At 36.7% G+C, this 23,391-nt stretch overlaps 1 protein-coding gene across 3 annotated transcripts in view; it reads right to left on the reverse strand.

Moving 5' to 3' along the window:
* The window catches only part of pdgfd (platelet derived growth factor d), a 343,896-nt gene that overhangs the window by 87,451 nt on the left and 233,054 nt on the right, over positions 1-23,391 (reverse strand). For all 3 annotated transcript variants that reach the window (XM_039744178.1, XM_039744177.1, XM_039744176.1), the window contains exon 3: positions 12,115-12,295. In XM_039744178.1, coding sequence (XP_039600112.1) covers positions 12,115-12,295 — 181 coding nt within the window. The remainder of the gene's footprint in view (positions 1-12,114; positions 12,296-23,391) is intronic.

Genomic DNA, 23,391 nt, shown 5'->3' on the forward strand with positions numbered 1-23,391 from the left:
TGGTTCCTATTACACACCTGAAAGAAAGAGAATATATGTGACATTTTGAAGAAATCATTTTATGACCTGAATAGTAACAATCAGAAAACATCATCGAACTAATGCAATATTATTTGAAAATGAACAGTGTCAGGTTGGGTGTGAATTTATGCTGGCGCTGAGTCAATCAGGAGGGGCTGTACAGCGTGATCGTGATTGAGAGAATAAAACTAAAAAAAGCTCATTTTTACAAGCACCATAAATTTATACCCAATGTGCCATATATTTGTCTCTTCCTTTTTTTCTCCGTGCTGCGTTGACATTATGCACCAGAAAGCGTGAGCTTATTCAGTGCAAGCAGGAACACGCAGGTGGCCGGTTGCTGTGTGCTATAACAAGTTTGACCTGGCGGTGAACAACGCACATGTACTGTACAAGGCATGTATGGGGTCCACTGAGAAAAGAGGAGCCTTCATGGCTCACCTTGCAGAAGAACTCCGTCGTTGCATCTTGCTAGAAAAGGTGATGGAAAAAGAAAAGGAGGATGCAACATCGACAAGCTTCTGTTCTAAGTCAGCCGTTTCCCCTAGGAAAGTAAACTGAGTCAGTGTCAGGTGCCCTTTCAATGTAATAGGAACCACAGCATAGACAGAAGTGTGTACATTGCAATAGGTACACATGTCGTAAATGTAGGAAGGACAGTCCTTGTTTGTGTGTAAACTGTTAACATTTGAATCTGATGATTGAATATAGCGCTGAACTGACCTCTGTACTATTTTTTCCTCTGCATGTCCTGGAGTACAAAAGAAACAGCACCATACAGCAATGTGGAGAAAAACAGGGGAAAAAAAAGAAAACACGCGAAACGTGCAGTCAGTGATTACAACTGCAAGATGTTATGTGAATGAATATGAATAATATGAACGCTAACGGAGAGGTGCGAATGGATTTAAGGTGGGCTGGATCTACGAGTTTTTCTGTAGGCTCTGGTAATTTTAGTGTTAAGTGCCTTTCAGACAGCCTTGGTGTCACAGTCCCTCCTAATCCACTAACAGCAGTGTTTGGTGTTCTTCCAGATGGGCTTAAAGTGGAGAAGGACAAACAAACTGTGATTGCCTTCACTACACTATTGGCACACAGACTTATTTTGCTAAACTGGAAGAATCCTAACTCTCCTCTTTTAAGTCATTGGGTAACTGATGTTTTATATCATTTGAAATTGGAAAATATCAACAATTCTCATTTAGAGGATCTGTGCAGAACATTTTCAAAACCTGGCTGGATCTAATCAATAATATTTTAGAATAAGCTCTTAAAGCACTGAGGAAATAGAGTCTCTCCCCATTTCCTTTTCTTCTCCATTTATCTGTATCTGCCTAATAAACTCATCAATTTATTCATTTTTACAAAATTTAAGTTTTAGTCTCTTGGCATTGTTCTCTTTCTCAGAGGTGGGGGTTGATTTGTTTTCAAACCTATTTTTTGTAAACATTGATCTATTTGTATGGAATGATTACAATAAAATCAATAAAATTAAAAAAAAAATAGAATTACAAATAATACAAATAATATTAGTAATGTTGTCTATAATTTAGCCTTGACTCAGTCTCCGTGATTTCCTGTTTCTTTCATGGTAGCTGAAGAAGTTGTGTCTTATTTGTTCTTTTATATTCATGAACTATGACCTACTTCAGTTGAAGGACACCCAGAGTAAGTAGTTGAAAAGATGATTGATTCTAATCTGTAATAACCAGTAGGCATTTAAAAATGAAAAAAAAAATCTGCTGATACATGCAACTGAGTTAGCCTTACTTAAGTAGTGACTGGGAGATCAGCCCAAAAGGAACACAGTGTGGTACCAGAAAAGGAAAGAAAGCTAAACTGTGGAACATCCTTACAGCACACACTCCGGGTGTTTGCCTATTTTAACTAACCGCTAGTTGGTACAAAAAGCACAGTGTTGAAAAAAAAGCAAATAAACAGTAAATCAAAAGACAGATTGTTGATTCTGATTAATGTAACTTTACTCTTTGTGTTTTTGCTTATCTTGTTACAATAATTCAATTCCATTAATTTTTGTATAACATGCTTCACAGTGTGCCTGCTTAGAGCCAAGGTTACAAGTCACAGATTACAGACTTTACAAAATAAATGATGTACACATAAAAATATATAGGTAGATTAATTTAAACATACTGTTAAAATAAAGTAAATTAAAATTGACTAACAGAAAAGTATCCTAAAATTAAATGTAAATGGATATTATCGCTGTCCCGATCAATATAAAAACCTACAAGAATCAGAAGCGCATTCAGTGTTTATAAAAACTGTCTTTCTTCACCCACTATCTAATGTGCTTTATCCAGAGAAGGATCATGGGGATCCCAGCAGTATCAAGACATATAGCAGGAGCCAATCCTGGAAGGTGCAAAACACTTTATTTACTTACTTTAATTTGTGTCAGTGAATGGTGGCAAGAAAATGAACACATGGTTTTATGGGTCCCCAGAAGAATGGAAATAGGAAGATGCCAAAGGGAACATTAAACAGAGTTAAGCTGCAATGATCTAATGCTGGGTGTCTGTTGATTAATAAAGTATTTATCTATCTATCTATTGCTAGGAAAAGATTTCAAGGAAACTACAGTACATATGAATTGGGAATGTTCACTGTGACAAAAGTTCTACGTAGCTAAGAAACTGACTGACATAAAGCAGTGATCAAGAGCCTGTTCAAACTTCATTGGGCACATACTAACTGGGTATGAGAAGCAAACCTATTGAAAGGCAGAATTACTCAAAACAACAAAATTTAAAAGTCACAAACAATTCAGCCTTCTTGTTGGATGAACTCTCAGTAATGAGAGAAAAAAAACACCAGCACAATTGAAACATACAGTCTCCACACAGAGGCTAAGATATCAACTTAGCATTTTAAGAGGCAGCACGACTCCCACTACACAGCTGTGCTGTTCTAAACACATAATTATTGACTTTACTCTATGGATTTTTGAGAGAAAGAAATAATAAAAGGCTTACTTTTTATAATTAAAAAAATATAATTTTATTTTTCCAAACCAAACTGCATTTGTCATGTCCAAAAACAATACAGCACAAAAAAATTCATGCAGATGTTTTTATAGGCTGTGAATGAAAAGTTCTTTTAAAATCTTAACTTATATTTTCCAAATTTTTACATGTGATTTAAATTAAGAAACTATCTAGATACCTGATCATTTATAATGACATCCATCCATCCATTTTCCGACCCTCTGAATCTGAACACAGGGGTCTGCTGGAGCCAATCCCAGCCAAGCAAGGGCACAAGGCAGGAACCAATCCCAGGCAGGGTGCCAACCCACCACAGGACACACACAAACACACCTGGGCCAATTTAGAATCACCAATCCACCATGTCTTTGGACTGTGGGAGGAAACCCACACAGACATGGGGAGAACATGCAAACTCCACACACGGAGGACCTGGGAAGTGAACTCAGGTCTCCTGACTGCAAGGCAGCAGCGCTACCACTGCGCCACCGTGCCACCCTTTATAATGACTTTCTCAAGAAAATATATTGTGTTTTAAGTAGGAAAGAAATAATGTTATTAATGTTAATAGCTATACCAGATACTAATGGGAATGGATGAATCAGAGAGATTGCTTCATATGTTTTTTTTTAAATATTGTTGCCCCATCCACTACCTGACTAATAAGAATGGTTCTACTTCTAGCTGAAACCCTCTTTGTCATAATGTAAACTGCAACAACTTGCACAGCTAATAAAAACAGGGCACTCCCATCTGACACCCTGATTAATTTTAAAACTATAGGATTTGTCAGGCAGAAGTTTAATTGAGCTGTTAGTATTACTAAGCACTCCAATAAATCTTTCACCAAAATAAAAGGCTGTAAGGGATTTATAAATGAATCTGAGCTTAGTAGTATCAAAGTCTTAAAACAAAAACACTAAACACATCGATCTACTGTATAATATATAAAACTAATCTTACAATATTTGTAATTTGTTGACCATTTTACATAACAAATAGCTTTTACTCTTCTGATTTTCACTATCTTTACACAAACCTAGAGCACACCAGGCTGCATTCTCTTTTAGACTTTTCTTCTGCCATCTTCCTACTGTAGATGACAAGCATTGAAAAATAACAAGAGTTTATATTTGCATATATGTATTAGTTTGGGGATCAGTACAGCATCATCTACTGGATTAGCATTCAAAAGTAGATCATTGCTACTACCACAGGCATTCAAAAGTAGATCATTGCTACTACCACAGGCAGAGTAAATGCCATAAATTGAACAAGGGACATACAAGGGCTACAGGAAGGAAAGGTAAAAATGAAGAATAAGCTCTAAGTTTAAAGTCAAAAGTTCATTGATTCATTTATTTAAAAAGAAACATTAAAAGGGAAAGGTACCTGTAGTTCTGAAAATGATCACCTAGCCTTGCTGCAAAATGCAGAATGTAGTAAATAATACTAAACAGGTAGAACAACTCACCTTGGAGAACTGTACGAAGTGCTGGATTCAGACTTACCTCCAAGTCATCACTCCTATTGCATATGCCATTTAATGAGCAACTAATCAGCAAAGTAAAACATGCACGTGTGTAAAACAATGCATGCTGACAGGATGAAGTAAGAACAGTGTTGTTCATAACTCAATGACTTCAAACAGAAGATGTAGAAGTTTACTTCAAAATACAACATTGTGTCAGGGTGGATAATATTTGTTTTACAAATACTTTAGCAACCCATTTTTAAAGAATGAGTACATTTCCTCTGGAAGACAAGTTGGCTTCACTGCTATTTGGAATAAAAATAAATAAATGAGTATAAACTAATAGAATTTAAGAAAGAACATCTTAAAAAATTATTTTCAGCAAAGCCCTGTGTGTGTGGCCAATAGAGTGATGTCCTCACCATTAAATTGTATTAGAAGTTTATCTACCATACTGTCATGCAAAACTCACTTTATTCTACAAAAATGGTATGTTTTTATTTAGTCCCTTTCTATAGCAAGCATCATCATAAGGCACAGAACATATCATGTATCTGTTTACTGGCAGGTTAAGCGACATGACAATCATATAGTGATGTGGTTTGGCGCTGAGCTCCATACCACTATAGCACAATACCCACGTGGAGAAGCAGTCTGGTACACTACAGGTTCCTTGGGTTTGCAAAGTGAGCTCATTGAAAGTTTCATAGACACAATGCTCATTTCAAAGGAGGAGTATGCATTTGAAGGTTCTTTAAAACAAAGCTGTAAGCATATAAGGTTCATAGTTACAGTAAATATATAATGTGTAAATGTAATAGTTCAATATTCATTAAATGGTACAAATTTCATTTTTGATTAGCATTAGATGTTGATAAAATTATATTTATTTGTTGTTAGTATCACATCTCTGTTAACCATAATGCACTGACTAAGGGAAGGTAGAAATCGTGGTGTGTTCATTGGAGAGAAATGAGTAAATATAGGAAAGACAATAATGGAGAAACATTAAAGGAAGTCAAGAAAATTAGGTCATACCTATTTTTCATCTATCAACACTTACCATTGTATCTCTTTATCTTCATCTTGTAAAGCACTTTGAGCTACAGTAATCCCTCGCTATATCGCGCTTCGACTTTCGCGGCTTCACTCTATCGCGGATTTTAAATGTAAGCACATCTAAATATATCACGGATTTTTTGCTGGTTCGCCGCTTTCTGCAGACAATGGGTCTTTTAATTTATGGTACATGCTTCCTCAGTTTGTTTGCCCAGTTGATTTCATACAAGGGACGCTATTGGCGGATGGCTTAGAAGCTACCCAATCAGAGCATGTATTACATATTAACTAAAACTCCTCAATGCTATAAGATATGCTTCCCGCGCGGTGCTTGTTTGCTTCTCTCTATCTTTCTTGCTCTCTCTGCCTGACGCAGGGGGTGTGAGCAGAAGGGCTGTTTGCACAGAGGACACGGATGCTCCTCTACAAAATGCCGCTTTATCGCGGTGCTTCTGTATACTTAAAAGCACGTATTGATTTTTTGATTGTTTGCTTTTCTTAGCGATCGCTCTCTCTGACATTCTCTGCTCCTGATGGCGCTCCTTTGAAGATAAGATATGTTTGCATTCTTTTAATTGTGAGAAAGAACTGTCATCTCTGTCTTGTAATGGAGCACAGTTTAAACGTTTGACTAAAGGGTGTTATTTCATGTCTAGAGGGCTCTAATAATGTTAACAGGGTGGGACAGTTTATAAGGGCTTAAAATATATAAAAATAACCATACAAACATATGGTTTCTACTTTGCGGATTTTCACCTATCGCGCGGGTCTGGAACGCAACCCCCGCGATCGAGGAGGGATTACTGTACACCATTTATATGAAAATGTGCTACATAAATAAATGTTGATGTTATTGCACTGTATTTAAACTAAATACCCAGTAATTATCAGTATAAATATACTGCAAGTAATTTTTATTAAGATGTACTTACTGTGTGACCTGTGTGGCCTTTGTTATGGTCTGTTGTAAGTCTCATCCTGGAATTTGGTGTTTCACTCCCTTTGTATTTTGTTTACTTTGTTATTTATGTGTGATGTTTGGCTTACTCTTCCATCCATCAATCCATCCATTTTCCAACCCGTTGAATCCAAACACAGGGCCCTGGGGGTCTGCTGGAGCCAATCCCAGCCAACACAGGGCGAAAGGCAGGAACCAATCCCGGGCAGGGCGCCAACCCACCGCAGGACACACACACCCACACACACCAAGCACACACTAGGGACAATTTAGAATCGCCAATCCACCTAACCTGCATGTCTTTGGACTCTGGGAGAAAACCGGAGTACCCGGAGGAAACCCACGCAGACACAGGGAGAACATCCAAACTCCACGCAGGGATGATCCGGGAAGCGAACCCGGGTGTCCTAACTGCGAGGCTTACTCTTGTTTCTGTTAATTACTTTGCAATCATTATTTTTAGTTTCTTTTGCTTTACTTAACTGTTATCTCTGTCTTTAACTAAGTAAGTTATTATTAATTATATTACAAGCACTGGGCGTTTAATTAGCCAAACAGCGAAGCCTGTTAAAGATTCCTTCTGTCACTGCAGCTTTGCAGTGGCATCAGTGCATTCTTTGATGTGTTCTCTGTTCTGCTATTATAAGTTTCTAGTTTTGTATTTCTTGTCCATTTTAATTTAATTTTTGACCATTTCCATTTTTCAGGTTTTTGAAATTTGGAATTTGTGGCTTTCTATTGGGATTCTATATTTGGTTTGTTAATTTTAGGCTTATGTCAATGTCAATTTATTTATAGAGCACATTTAAAACAACATCAGTAGTTCTGTAGCCAAAGTGCTTTACATTAAAACATACAAAGAACATAAATAAAATACTGTAAATAGAAATAAAGTACAATAAAATTAAATACAGCCAGTGGTGAGTTAAAGAAAAGAAAGAAGATGATTAAGAGTAGGGTAACCATCAGTATCAGTGAAGGTCACTGAAAGCTAGAGAATAGAAATGGGTCTTCAATCTAGTTTTAAACAATTCAATTGAAGGGGTCTCCTTAATGTAATGAGGTAAAGAGTTCCACAGACGATGTGCAGCAGCTGCAAAATCCCTGTCCCCCTTAGTTTTACACTTAGGACAAGGGACCATAGGAGACCACTGACCAGTAGATCTAAGCTCTCAGGATGGCTGGTGCAAAACACACAATTCAAAAAAATAGTCAGGAGCGCACTTGTGTAATGATTTGAAAACTAGCAACAAAATTTTTAAGTCAATGCTGAAACTAGTGTTTCAGCCTGTGTAAAGAAACTAATATTGGAGAAACAGAATAACATTTTCTGGCACCAACCAAAAAATGGGCAGTAGCATTCTGAACCAACTGCAACCAGCGTATCAGGGATTTGCTGATCCCCGAATACATTAAGTTACAGTAATCAAGCTGAGACAGGATAAAAGAAGAGTAACTTTTTCAAGATCCATAGTAGATAAAAAAAGGTTTGACCTTTGCTAAAAGTCAAAGCTGGAAAAAGCTACTCTTTACTACAGAGTTAATATGTTTCTTAAAAGAGAGGTTACTGTCAAAAATGACACCAAGATTATGGACTTGGGGTTTGCAAAAGTCAGCGAAACAGCTGAAAATTTGAAACCAATATGAGCTTTGGCAGGGGGACCAGCTATCAGCACTTTTGTTTTATTCTCTTTTATTTTATTATTATTATTATTATCATTCTCTTTTTCACTTAAGTTTATTTTTTTAATGTATATTTTTTAAACTAAAAATTTTGGAATATAGCATTTTGATATTTAGATTATCAAATTGCTTTAAGTATTTACTGCATTACATAATTATCCATTTGGTTTTAACCATGGTTTTGATGGAGTACCTCTATTTTCTCTAAGGAACCCCCAAAAGGTGGCGCCATCCTGACATCACTGCTGCTGGATCCTCATTCTGGTTTCATAAATCTGGAACTTTCTTTGTATTATGAACTCTAAATACCACTTCCCCATTTTAGGCATGCAAGGCTGAAACCTGCAGGTACCAGATGGGGGAGTAGCTGGATTGGTATGAGAGTCTTCTAGGCTGGCCACTGAAGGTCCAGGCCTACTTTATGAGTCTTTCTGAGGCCTCACTATATTGGTCTGATCAGAACAGGTGGGCTAGCCTTTACTCCCCATGAATATCAATGAGTCTTTTTCATTGGCTGTCCTTCCTTGTACCGCTTTTGGTAGGTACTAATCACTGCGTATCGGTAACACTCCACAAGACCTGCCACCTTCACCCGCCTATTACCTACCTAAAGTCAATTAAAATGGCACATTCATTGTATTTTTATCCAGCAAATACATCTCACTTCTTATGAAAAAAAACCACATTTGATCAAAAGAACATCAAAGTTTAAGTAATGCTTCTGCAATCAAATAACTGAAATTTAACTTGACTGTCTGACTCCAGTTACCTTATACTTTACTTCAATGTGTCCTTTTTAATATAACAAAAATAAATGGTATGACTTGCCTACACTTGTTACAGTGGAATGATACACTACAAGACTATATGCCCTTTTTATCATTTTTCAGTTTATAAAAGAGTGTATGACATTCAGAACTAAACTTTACTGATCATGAGGTTTTCCTTTATTGAGATCAAACAAGACAGAAACTGCAGAAGCAAATCAGCCAGTATGAGGATCCTCTTACAAATGTGTGGCAAAGAAAAAAACTCATAAAACAAAGATGTTGCCACAAAGTTATGAGACCTTTTTATCCGGTACAGTCAGGGGTGATGGAAGACATACGGTAGTTTAAAGGCAATGACTCCTAGATTGGCTTGACTCAAGAAAAAAATTAGGTTTGACTGTGCTGTTTTGGTGTTTTTGAGGGGAGTTACTTCATTGGGCCAGTTGGTAACATGCTGTGTCTTTCTGGTGGACTGAGCTGTGAAGGAGAGTGAATCAGGATGCAGCAATACCTGTAGCTTGACCAGAAGTCATCCAGAGTTGGAAAAATGGTCTGAGTTGCAATAAAACCATAAAAAATAATAGTAATTATACAGCACTGAAACTTCATGAATGCTTTCAGTAAAGCACAATGAATATCCCTCAATCCATTATCCAACCCACTATATCCTACCACAGGGTCACAGGGGTGTGCTGGAGCCAATCCCAGCCAACACAGGGTGCAAGGCAGGGAACAAACCCTGGGCAGGGCGCCAGCCAACCGCAAGGCACACACACACATACACACAATGAATAAAGAGGAAGCAAACGATAAGCTTATTTGAAATGTAAGTTGAGGGTATCTTGAGATAAGCAGTAGAAAGAAGAAAGTGATGCAAAAGAAGCTTTACCCAATCTAACTCAATTTATGTCTCACTATTATAGATATTTTATGTCTCACTATTATAGGTAGTCTCTGCAGTAAAGACTCAGCTCTTAGATGTCCTCAAAATGATATACCTTTCTTGGCACCATGCCCAAGGCTGGCAATATCACAGCTAAGTGTTTTGCAAAAAAAAAACAGTAAAGAGATTAACTTCCACATGCATCTGTATGTGGTCATCATTAACTTGCTGTTATAATGCAATATTTAGAAAGGTATAAAGAAAAAAATGAAGATTTTTGAATTGTGCCAATTAATTCTGACTATTAAAGACAGTTTGAATATTTTGTTGATACCCTCACAAAATAAAATATACACAACTAGAAATTGCAGTTGTAGCAGAATATGAAAATGCCCAAGACATAAAAATAAACATTTTTCTAAATAGCTTCTAATGAAGAAATTGGTTCATGCAAAAACAGGCAGCCAATGTATATTTTTCGGGAACTGAGACTGAGACAAATGGCTTCTAGGCCTCTTTTTACATTTAAGAGATGTGAAGTTATCAAAAGTTATCAGTCTAATTGGCCACAACAGCACTCTTGCCTATAGTCGCTAAAATATTGTCTCATTTAGGATTAATATTTTTGTAAAGGTGCCTACTGTCACTGGAAATTTTAAATTAATGTAAACACTAATTTAAATCAATAAGGTCTAAGAATGGATTATGAATATTTTTAGTCGGTAACATGACAGCAGCAGTTAGACCCCCACCTAGACTTGAATCTACAATTCTGCTCTTTCTAGATTAGATACAAAACAGTAAAAGGAGCAGTTTATCTTACTGAGCCACATATTTCAGGATGTCTCTGTTAATGTGCAAATGTTATATATTTAATAATGAGCTGGCTATCTTCTGAGTCCTAGATACAGCATATACATAAAATGATATTTCAGGTTAATAATACGGGTACATTTGAAATAATAAAAATTACACTCCCATTTGTAATCCAGCTAAAAGTAATCAAATACAATGTAAGCTTATGCTAACAGCATAGTTAAGGTGGTTGGCACCTCTTTCACTCACATTATGAATTTTGGGCAATATATATCCATCAATGAAACAGGATAAACATACTGCAAACAGAATCAAAAAATGAAAATAACCTTGGTGTATTAAGCTTTCTTTACCACATGAGGAAGATATGGTAGTGAAGGTGAATTAGGGTGTGCCAGAGAAAAGCCTACTGTCCAGTTTTGAAGCAGTGCCACGAAAATTCAGACTACTGTACACTATACAGTGAATACATAAAATTATACCACATGGGCACCTTTATGCTCACTCACTTTTTGATACGTTACTTGTGAGCCACTGAATTCACAATGTGACACTTTGGTAAACATGTGAAATGTAGAAGTATTAGATTTAGTATTGACATATACAGTACAGTAAAATGTTATGTGCGTGTCAGAACAATGTGCAACAATGAATTAAGACATCCAGCCTCAAAGAAGCTCATACCTATTATCTACATTGTGCTTGTAGGATGGCTCTGAAAATATTGTGTGCAGATCTGTGCTAGCACAGCATTTAATTCTAAGTGACAGAAAAGATACGACATACACTAAGTGAAAACTCAATACCAGTTTATAAGTTGTTAAACAGCCTAACAAAGCATCCTAATATAATTTACTACAATTGTAAGGAGCTCAGTGACAGACCAACTAATTCAAATAATTTTGAATGAGAATATTGTATCTTTTTCTTTCATAGCCTAAAATTCTACTCATAGAAGTGCCATCCTCAAATAAAAGACTGAATAGCTCACTGAGCAACAGTTTTTTGACCAAGAGTAAACTTGACTAATCTTCAGATATACAGCACTAAGAAGACAACTAACTTTGATATATAATTTCATAATAAGATAAAATATTTTATTTTATTTCCTGAAGGTTTTAGATGATGTCATTTGATAGTGTAATTTGATAATGCCATTTTATGAAGTAAAATATTTCAGCGTGTTTCCTAAAGGTCTGGGAAACACAAACTACAAATAATAGTTCTGTATTAAAAAGAAGACAGTTTAAAGAAAGTTCAATTAAAAAATACAGAGTTCAGCCTCTTATCAAACATGATGAACATTTGCACCCAGGTTCTAAGGTTGGAACAGAATAACAATAAACTGGATGATGTGCTACGCACTGCAGTCTGAAGAGTTATAAGTTTCTATAGGCATTGAAATGGACAACGGTCTATACAACAAGGCTTCGTTTACTTACCACAAGAGAGAACTGAACTTTAAATCCAGGTTTGGCCACAAAATAGTCATCTGATTTAAAGGTGATTTTAATCCAGTTTGCTTTAGATATAATTCTGGGAGGAACTTCCTTATGGCCACACCATCTACCTCTGATGACAGTACTGGTTTCTGAAATATCTTCAACCTCAACAAAGTCATACCTGGTCAGGAAAGAAAACATGCAGTAACAGCACAGTAATATATAATTACATTTTTGATTAGAATTACTTGTCCTGCTCATGTGTAGTCCCAAAACTTCTAATTAATAAAAAATAAAGTGGAAGATGTTTTATCAGTCCTTATTCTTCTGCAGTTGTAGCTGTGACCTTTCCAGGTTCCCAAAATTGAGCAACTATTGAGTTGGCAATGTACAATTCAGCATGAGTTAAACACATAACAAACCAAATTTCACAATCTAATAGTTTAAAAAAAAAAAGTTTAATTAAAATTTAAAAAAGAATGAATAACAAAAATTCAAAAAATGTTATTACACACGTAGAATAAAAGGGAAAATAAAGCTTTCTCATGTTTAACTTCAGTAACGACATACAGTTAAAAGTTGTGTTACCTTTCTATGGCAAACTTACATAGGTTTTACTTTAGTACATTCAGTAAGTTCATTATGGTTTGAAACTGTTTACCCTCCAATTTACCAACTGTAAGGTAGATCATAAACTGAACTAGTCTCTAGTCAGAATGATAAAATATAATTAGAATACTCTATTTACAATTTAGCTTATAGGGGTTATAACAACCTTCCACTAACTATGCACAAATATGTAGGCAAACATTTTAGCATAACTAGGAGAATACTTCTATCAATTTAACATAACCTAATATCTAACAAATGGCTCTTAACAAATGGCTCTTATAGTAGTCATTGTTAGACATCTATTGAATACATAAAATTTAGATTTAAATGTCCATAAGGACTATACTAATTTACAACTTATTTTTCTTAAAACTTTATTATAAATTATAACCACACAAATTGAATACTATCTTATATACAAACATTTTATAAGAGATTTCAGTTTGGCTTTAGCCCGGTCACAGCATAGAAACTGAAACATGTTTTGCATGATATTCTAATTTCTCCTAATGTAGGATATACCACCATTACTATTCATTTAGTCCTAATTTCTGCTTTTTTACTATTAATCACAGAATTGTACTTCATACTTCAAAGAATGTAGCTGCACTTAGATATGTTGTCCCTCGAGATTTGGTACTGAGACAGTGTGGGGGGTTTGGGGTATTCCATGAAACATGCTTGACTTCTCATTTAAACATGCTTATGAAATTAAGACTTAGCTGAGTAAGATTCTCTTGAATATGCCTTTATTTTAAAATTCGGGCTCGACCAGTTCTGTGAACGGAAAGTGTTTCTCATTAACTCAAAATGGGTTTAGGCAATCAATGACTTTGTGCACACTTGTAATGTTTAAGCAGCCCTGATAACTGATCGCTGATGACATCAATCATAATGTAAAAAGCACAGAGTACAGCATGATATCTGCAGACTGATTGAGTGAATTTGCATGTGAAAGTGATAATAATAATAACTTTATTTATATAGCACCTTATCTTACATTTACATGCAACTCAAGGTGCTTTCCACAGATTAATCAACAAAAACAAAGATAGCACATTTACATGGATCATTATCCTTAATTAATAGTAGATAGATAGATAGATAGATAGATAGATAGATAGATAGATAGATAGATAGATAGATAGATAGATAGATACTTTATTAATCCCAAGGGGAAATTCACAATAGAAAACTAAAGTCATACACGGAGCTGCTGGAAAGGCTGCCACTCGTGGCGGCGCCTGAGTCATATGTCCATATAGAATGATAATTTCTAATAAATGCAAGTATACTAAATACAAAATCATTGTTTGCATTTTACATATTCAGTCTCTAATTAGCTTGGTGTGTGTGTTATTCACACACAAGTGCAGTCTATTGCGCTTCTGATGTTTTGGAAAGCCTAAATAACATTATCTGGTGTCACTTATAAGGCTTTAGATAAATCCATTTTACAGTGACTCACTTACTGTGCTTCACATTGTATGCATTGAATGTAATCAAAAACATCTGTATGAAAATCATTGTATGAAGTATTAAAATGAGTGTTACTTTTTTACTGACATATCCTCATTTACAAAACATTTTGTATTTTTAAAAACCTTGCTAGTGAAAAAAATATGAAGTATTATAAAAATAATAAAGAGTTCAAGTCAATTTAATTATTGAGGTGTGCTATTGACACCATTTAATATGTAAATGTTATTATTTTATAAAAATACATACAAATGGTTTTTGGAAACCATGCAAGCAAATGTTGTGACTTCATTTACCACAATATTAGCTGCTATGGCCACGAAAATCAGGCATAAATCTTCAGAAAAACATGAACAAGATGATGCCAGATAACATTATCATTAATAAAAAATATACAAAACAATAATCAACAAACTACGCACACTGAAAAATGGACAAAAAAGGAATTCTAAGTGCTTGAACCTCAAACTACAACACTTGGGTGGATATGTTTTTCTAATCTCTTCAATCCAAATGTAGCTCTTGTTGTTTGTCTATAGAATTGTTATCATTAGCCTGTATTCTTAAATACATATACAGTATTTATAACATTATGTTTCTATCTTTACGTTGCACTTCTACATAGTTGTATTTTTAATTATTGAATTCCAAATTGTGCCTATAAGTGGAAGAGCATTTAACATGAATACAATTAATTGAAATTACTTTTATTCATAATAGCAAAATTCAATATTGCTATACACTAAAGAAACATCAAGTCAGTCACTTAGAGGTTTTTATTATTTCTGGTTCTTTACTGTAAAGACAGGAGTAGTGTAAGTTAAGTGATCTGTTTTTGTTCAGCTTGATTTCAATCCATTATTTTAGATAGACATCCAGAACCTTATTGTCCTTATTCACCAAAGCAAGCTGTCTATACTGGTAATCATAACCTAAATCAGAGACATGCAAGACAGCTAACAAGATACAAAATAGTATTACTTGGTGATGGTTTGGGAAAAGTATACAAATATGCATTGCTTTGGTGAAGGAGTCATTTCGGTCTTGGAAATAATATTTGTTTTCCTATGAATAAATTACATTTCTCCTACAATTAGTCTGTAGATAATGTTGTTTGTCATTTTTTGGTAGTGTCAAATTCTTACTGACCCCAAACACTTCTAAAAAGGAACCTAAATAAGAACCTTATTGTACAGCCCACAAGAGCTGACTTGATTTACTCAATAAGCCCTAGGAATACTTTTCTGACATCTATAATTTGTAACCACCTGCTGTGAGCAAAACATAAAGATGATCTTTGTCTTTTAAAACACTTCTATATTTGTTGTTTTAAGGTTATATTGCATATGTTTATTTTGCTCTGAGGAGTTACTTCCAAGACAAAGGTAACTGAGGAACTGGAAGCTTGTAACAGTTGTACTAATTGAGGCAGAGTGCATTTTTTGAAGAAGCACCGACATGATTTTGACACTATGTCTTGGATGATGAGGTTTTCTGTTTCACTGTCTGTAAGACATGTAAGGTATATTGAGGCAACAAAAAACTTTCTCATTACCACAAATTTTCTAATAACCATGTGCAAAAAACTGTCATGACAGGTAATGTGATTTGTCATCATATGTGTAGTTTATAGGATGTTTATAGGATGTAACTGCAGAATTTGTGTTGTAACTGTGATATGTTATGGATAGAGGCTTACATATAGCACGGATAAAAAATAGAGAGGGACTGAGATTTAGGGAAAAAATTTATGTGAGTATATTTGAATAAATAGAAGAAAAAAGTACATACATACAATTTGAACTGTTTCAAAGTGTTGGAGAATATTTGTTAGAAATGATTCTATTTTATGACTGCTACTACAGAATTCTAGCCATCCGAATGGTAAAACACCTTTTTTAAATTTCATGATCTAACACATCAGGACATAACTAACAACTGTCTGCTCCTCAATGAGTCCTAAATGGGATAATTAAAATTTTAGATGGCAATAAAACATAACAGATTTTACTCTGTCATTTTTTATTAGGTAATAACAAGTCAATATATATACAAGACCATGTATTACCCAAATATTTATTAAGATGTTTGCCTTTTTTTACTTTTACGATTTTGAACATAACCCTACCCCTAATCTCTATGATTTCAAGAAGCAGGAGAAGTGAATGTGTTGGGACAGAAGTTTGCACAAAAGTAAATGATGCTACAGTGCGCACAACTCTGGCAGTATTTTCCTGTTTTGCCATAAGGAGCAAGTGTAGTATGAGTAAACGATCAAAATATACATATCCTTACTTTAAGACACTCAGTCTTTCATGGTGAGTATTTCAAGATTTATTTCACATACTTTTAAAGAATCAGATAACAAATAATTACCCACGCTAAACATTTAACAAGTGTCTAGGTGTGTGTCTGTGTATCTGTGTGTCCCTCTGGTTGCTATGGTGTTGTGTTTTGTACTTAGGCCACCAGATGGAGACAGAGAATAGGATATGACATATACTGGAAAGCGAGGAAAGACAGGAAGATGACGTTGTGCTAGAAGTGTTTAAGCTACCAACTGTTTGGTTACTATCACTTGATTAAATCCTTAACGTTTTGGAATTTGAATGCTAATGACTAATAACTTCAAATAGTGGACAGTGAATGAGTAAAAAAAATGATAATAAATCGATATGCACATTGGAAAACTAAAGCTCTGACAATAGTAGACCAGAGTCCCTAAACTAGGCCATTGTAGTAGTGACTGCCATGCATTTTCCCAGCAAAATACGTCTACTATAAGAGTGGTCAGATGAACAAGCAACACAGGGAGGAACCTAGTTAGTCCATCTTGCAAATATCTGTGTGTGTGTGACTGTGTATCTGTGTCCGTCCAGTTGCTATGTCTCTGTTATATGCCATTTCGTAAAGGATTCCTAAAAGGTGGGGTAATGTTTGTGATGCGCCATCTGTTGAAATGAAAAATATGGTGTATTTTATTGCTACATGCATTAAAAAATATGTAAGTTTCAATAGATGGTCTACTACAAATGAGAATAACTGCCTGATGGACAGAACAGGCTAGGTCAGGTTGGGGAGCATGTGCTGGTTCCAGAACGTTGCAACAGCCACCACACGACGAAACAGCTCAGGATCCTAATTGGCAACCCCCAGGTAGAAATGTGGTTTAGTCCCACCCCACGAAATGACCATACGTCTGCCACAGGCAGGTGTTATGTGTGTATCTCCTTGGCCTGGTCCAGCTGCTCAGGTCCTCGATAATGAAGATCCTGTGACCTGGATCACCCTTGGGGAATCATGCCACATGGCCATAGACTGTAACTGATGCTCCCTCACAATGCAGATAATGTGACTCATTCAGGACTCTGTGAGCAATCACTCTCATTTGACACAAATGTCAACCCAGCCGTACCAAGAATTCTCCTATGAGACACAGTAACGAAGGAGTCCAGTCTTCATTTCAGGTCACAGGATAGCGCCCATGTCTTGCAACCATATAGCAAAGTAGGAAGCACCAGGACTTTACAGACTTGGACCGTCTTCCTTTTACAAAGATATTGGGAGCGCCACATACCCTTTTCCAGCGACTTCTTGACTCCCCATATTCTCCCATACGAAGAGTCACCAGAGACATGTATGTCACTGCAGAGGTAAGTAAACCTCTCAACAAGGTTGGCACTCTCTCTGCAGGCTGACACACTGCTGATGGATGCACCCAAGCGGCCTTTAAAAGCCCGGATCTTAGTTTTTATCCAGGACATTCGCAAGCCCAGACACTCAGACTCCTTGCTCAGACTCTCGTGATCCCCCTTCAGAGCCTCCATTGACTCCATGAAGATCAAAGCATCATTGGCAAAGTCAAGATCAGTGAATCTTTCTTTACCAACAGATGCTCCACACCCGCTGGACCCCATGACCCTGCCCAACACACCCAGTCCATGCAAGTAGTGAATAGAGTAGGAGCAAGAACATAACCCTGACAAACCCCAGAATCAACTAGGAAAGACTTAGGCAGGTCATAATATCCAGCAACTTTGGTGGTATTCAGGATGTCCCACAGGGTAGCTAAATCAACGTAGTCAAAACGCTTTACAAAAATCGACAAAGGCTGCAAAGAAAGTCTGCCAATAGATAGACAGATAGATAGATACTTAAATATTCACATTTGCCCTTCATGAGAACCCTCAGTACCAGGATGTTGTCAATGGTAGACTTCTTAGGCGTAAAACCAGACTGCTCCAGTCGCTGGTAGGTGAGTAAGTGGTCATCGATCCTATTGAGGATGACCCAAGCAAGGACCTTACCCGGCACAGAGAGTAGTGTTATCCCCATGTAGTTGCTGCAATCCAGGCAGTCATCCTTCCCTTTCCAAATAGGGACGACAAGTCCAATTTTCCAGTCAGTTGGGATGATGCACATCTCCCAAGTGGAATCAAAGATTGCTTGCAATGGAATGAGGACAGCCTTACCACCAGCCTCGAGGCTGCTACAAAACTGCAGGGTCTACAGAAGGTCCCAGTTTGTGAATTCTGATCACAGACTTGGTGCTACTCTGAAGATCCAGCATAGGTCCAGTAGGCTACCACTTACTAGAAGAATATGACTGGAATTGGCCAGACTCCAAGATCAGGCTGTTTCTAACCAGTTTGCAAGCAGTTTGTGTGAGGAACTTAAAGACCTAGGTGCGGCTGCAAATTCTAATGTGATGTGGGAGCCCTTCCATGACAAGACTCTGAAGGTTGCTGAGGGCTGTGTTGGTGTTACCAGTGTGCCCAGAAGGAGGTGTTTCATCTTGCAGGGTACCCTGGATATCATCAATAAAAGTCACAGCGCACAGCTTGATGTGCAACTCTGGTCTGTACTGGGAAGTGAGAAGGATGGCTGAGAGGGCCCTGAGAGCAGATAAGGAGGTGTTTGTTGGAGAAATCTGTGAGCAGGTGACACACAATCTATGGTCTACTGACGCATGTCCTGCTTATAGATGAATCGAAAGCATTATGTACATCCAAATCTGTTCCTTGGAGAGTTGTAGTCAGGGTAGTTATCCATCTTAACAAAAGAATAATTGCATGTATGTCTGTGTATTTGTAAGTATACCCAGTTGCTAGGGTTAGGAAAAAAATATGTAACAATAGGCAAAACATGTAGAAGAAGGATAAAAAATGATAATAAAAGTATGAAAGAATAATCTAAAAACACGAAAAATTGTTCTCATTAGCCTGTTCTGTTGTCCAGTGTTACAGTAAATGGCGGCAACAGCAGCATGGTAGCAACTTTTTTGCACTTGCCCGGGGCCACATGAATGAGGGTTATAGCTGTAATGCTAATGGCTGATAACTCGACCCGGTGGGAAATAATAATAAAATTGACAACTACGTTGGGAGACTAATGCCCTGACACAACAAGGCTAGAGCTGCTAAACCAGGCCAAAATGACACAGAGCACCACCACATTTTCCCAGCAAAACACTTTTGACTATAAGAGTGGTCAACGAGCAATGCTGAGAGGAATAAGGGAAAATGGCAGATCTATCCAAGGAAGAAAATGCCACTGCAAGGGAAAGGGTTTGATTGTGTATTATTATACCAGAGCAAACGGACAACCCATGTGTCAAATAAAGAACATGAGGACTATGTTGATTATTTACATTTCAACCTGTCTTAGACAAGTAGCACAGCTAGTATTTCTTTTAAACTGTAAGATGTAGATGAGCCATTTCATCTCCAAGCATAGTTAGTTAAGTTGACAAGGAATTCATTAAGGGTATAAGCTAAATTAACTGAAACTTTGACTGGAGTGCTATAGTATAATTTAGTGGACATTAGGGATGTCAGTTCAACTGCTGCCAATGATTGGCTTTGCTACTCTGAGCCTGTCAATTATCCTACTTGTGCTCCAATTAAAGAAAAAAAAGAAGCAATCAACGGTACTCTTTTCTAAACTTCTTCAAACAGACTGATGGACTAAGAGGTTTCTTCCCATTTGTCAAAATTGTTAGTTTCCTTAGTTCCAAAAAAATTGCAAGTGTATTGGTTTGCAGTGTAAGAAAACCTCTCTGCAAGACACATTAAGAATGAAGATGAAAATAAAAATACAACATCTTAGTTTTAGTTACAAGAACATAGTCAGTAATCCAAACTTTCTGATATAAAACAGATATAGTTAACAATGACTTTATGAACCTCTTAATTATTAAACTAGACAATTCCATTTAAACATTCAGTTGCATTGTTTCACAATATATTAAATTCTGCATTCACTGCTTGAGCTTAAATTAAAAATAGAACAGAATTTTTTTCATTTTTTTAAAATTTCACCTACATTGTGACCTCTAGACAAAATATCTAGTGAATCTGTTGAAAGATTTGTAGAGTTAAGTGGGCACTGACCAGTCTGCAAGGCTTTATAGGCATAAATGGCTTATTAAGACAGCAGATTTAAAAGGGATGCGGAAATCAAGCTTCCCCTTCCCCAACTTGCATTCCAAAGTAATTGACTGAAGTCTAATTTTTGCCATTCTGAGCTTGTACCTTATCTGATAACAAAAGTTTAAATCAGAGCTTAACTGTCACCTTTTCAGAGGCCACTTCAGACCAAAAGGCATCATATAAACATTTGAGTCCAACCAAACAGCTAAATCACAAAAAATGACAACCATGATGGACAAAATAAATGCCTATGAGTAGGTACTGATTGTGTAACTGGAAGTAACTTTAATCCAAACATGAGAGGTCACACGTTCCTTCAAAAACTAGCTGCACTCTTCACATGGGGGAATTCCCTCTTCTGTACTATGATCTTCTATACTCTCTGAAATCCACTCTTCTCTGCAAACTAAATCTTGATGAGCTGCTTTCTCTTCGTGGACCTGAAAGCTAACATCCACTCTGCCAAGCAAAGCTTTGCCAGTAACTGAGCCCAGCCATCTAAATTCTTGTCCCAGAAAGAGTAATGGTTTTTCTATGAAGCTGCAGAGGATATAGCAAATAATGGCCAGCTGAGAAACTCACAGCCCATCCCAAACAAAGGACCACATCACAAACAGAAAGCTTGCACGCCAACTCAAGAAGAATCTTCCACTTGAGCCCACAGCAACAACAGCAACAGCTCCACACAACACTGAAAGCGATCCTTAACACTAGAATCCCTGAAGCCTACGAAAATACTGTATTTGCAATGCCAATCCACTTCAAATTACTTTGCACCTCCTCATCAGCGTCTTTGTTTTGCAAATGTGTCAATCAGCACAAGCAGCAAGCAGCCCGCTATCACATCCCCTACCAAAGCAGCTGAAGTCAAGTCAGAAACCAATTTCTCAAAGCTGAAGTCTGTTTATCTGGGAGTAAAGTATCTGGAATTGTATAGAGTAAATAATATGTCATTATTTGGAATACATACATTTCATGTGGATTTATGTCTACAACAATCTGTGTAAATGCTGGATGACAGAAAATGCAAGCCAAGAAATGTTTAACACATAACTAAAAGAAACTCTTTTTAAAATTATAAAAATAATTGACAAAATGTTGACATTAAGTGTATAATGTGTAAAGACTGAATTCCAAATTTCAAATAAACACTGTCACAAAATCTATAACAAAAGAAATACACTTTTATTCAAGAATATAACTGAAGAAAAATAAATTGTTCAATTTACATGTTACTGACAATGTGTAAAAACTGAATCCCAACTATTAATCAATAGAAAGTAGACACAGCTGGTGCAGAGGTAAGGACTGCTACCTCATAATCAAGAGGTTACAAGTTCGATTCCAGGACTTTCTCACATTTAAGGTTTTGAGTTAGTGAGCTACTATTATTGCTAATATTATGTAACTATCAAAATACCCGCGCTTCGCAGCGGCGAAGTACTGCCTTAAAATTTTTATTAAGAAGAAAATTAAACCTTTTTAAACTGAGGGAAAATATACCAATAATTATTTGTTAAGGATCTCTTTGTATACCACATTGTCAATTCGGCCCCTCCGGTTGTAATATGACCAAGCTGTGCACTAAGCTTACTCTACAGCATGCAACGTACAGTTGTCCATGTGAAAAGTAATCTTGTTTTAAATCTCACAGCTTGGATTGCTGCTGTCATAATCGGTTTGAGTTTCATGGTTTGTTTCAATTACGACAGTATCTGCAGGACTTGTGTTGAAGTGACATTCGGCATCTGTCAAGCGTTGTAAGCATACAACCGGTTTCATCGATAACTTCACATCCAGCTTTTGAGAGTTTAAACATTCATAAACATCAAAGTGTCCACTACTGAAATCATCACCTGTGAACATAAGATGTTTAAGAGGCATTGGTGGTTGTCAAAAGGTGTAAAATATTTGGCCATTTTGGTACACCTGAAAGCAACAACCGAACAATTCAGCGGCAGCCATCAACTCACATGCAGAACCATAGGTGAAGGGCTTAAGCATTTCACTCTTATAGTGCTCCTGTGTAGTATAATTATCTCCTATACCATCATCAGTCCACACCTTGAACCTGTTCCAGTCATTCAATACATAAGACACAATGTTCCTCTGGATATCAAGAGTGAGCCTGATATGGCCGTGCAATATGTAACAAAGACAATGGAAAAGGCAGGTGCTATCTCCGGGCATGGAAACCACTCGGTAAGTGACAGTTCTCTGATCGATGGTGATCGACTCGATAGACATGTTAATTGGGGTACGGTTGGAACGATAAAGGAAATGGACACCTGAACAATGTAAAGTAAGTCTAAAATACCTACATAATAATTATAATCGTAATAAACGAACAATAAAACAGCGGAGAAGCCGTGGATTAAATAAAAAGGCTGCAGTTATCAGCAGGGAGACGTGAATCCGGTGGCGAAGCAAGGAAGGGAATGTAGAGACTGGAGCAACGGACGACCTTATATAATAGGCAGGCAGCCAATAACATGGAAGCCGTTGGGATGGGGGACCCAACGGCGCCTTACACGGTGACCAAGCTGCAGGCTATGGACGTATATATGTACGTAAGTAGGATTCAGTTAGTGTTGGGAACCCGCGTACCAAATTTCTTGAAGATGGGCCCATAAGTAACAAAGACCGATGGAAAGTTCAATATGGCGGCCGACAGTGGAGTCATACCACCGAAATAAGTACGTACATCGGTTTCGGTTAGCGCAGGGAAGTTGCCTGCCAAATTTCGTGAAGATAT

This window comes from Polypterus senegalus, chromosome 2 (assembly GCF_016835505.1).
Source record: "Polypterus senegalus isolate Bchr_013 chromosome 2, ASM1683550v1, whole genome shotgun sequence".
Taxonomy (NCBI): Eukaryota; Metazoa; Chordata; class Cladistia; order Polypteriformes; family Polypteridae; genus Polypterus; species Polypterus senegalus.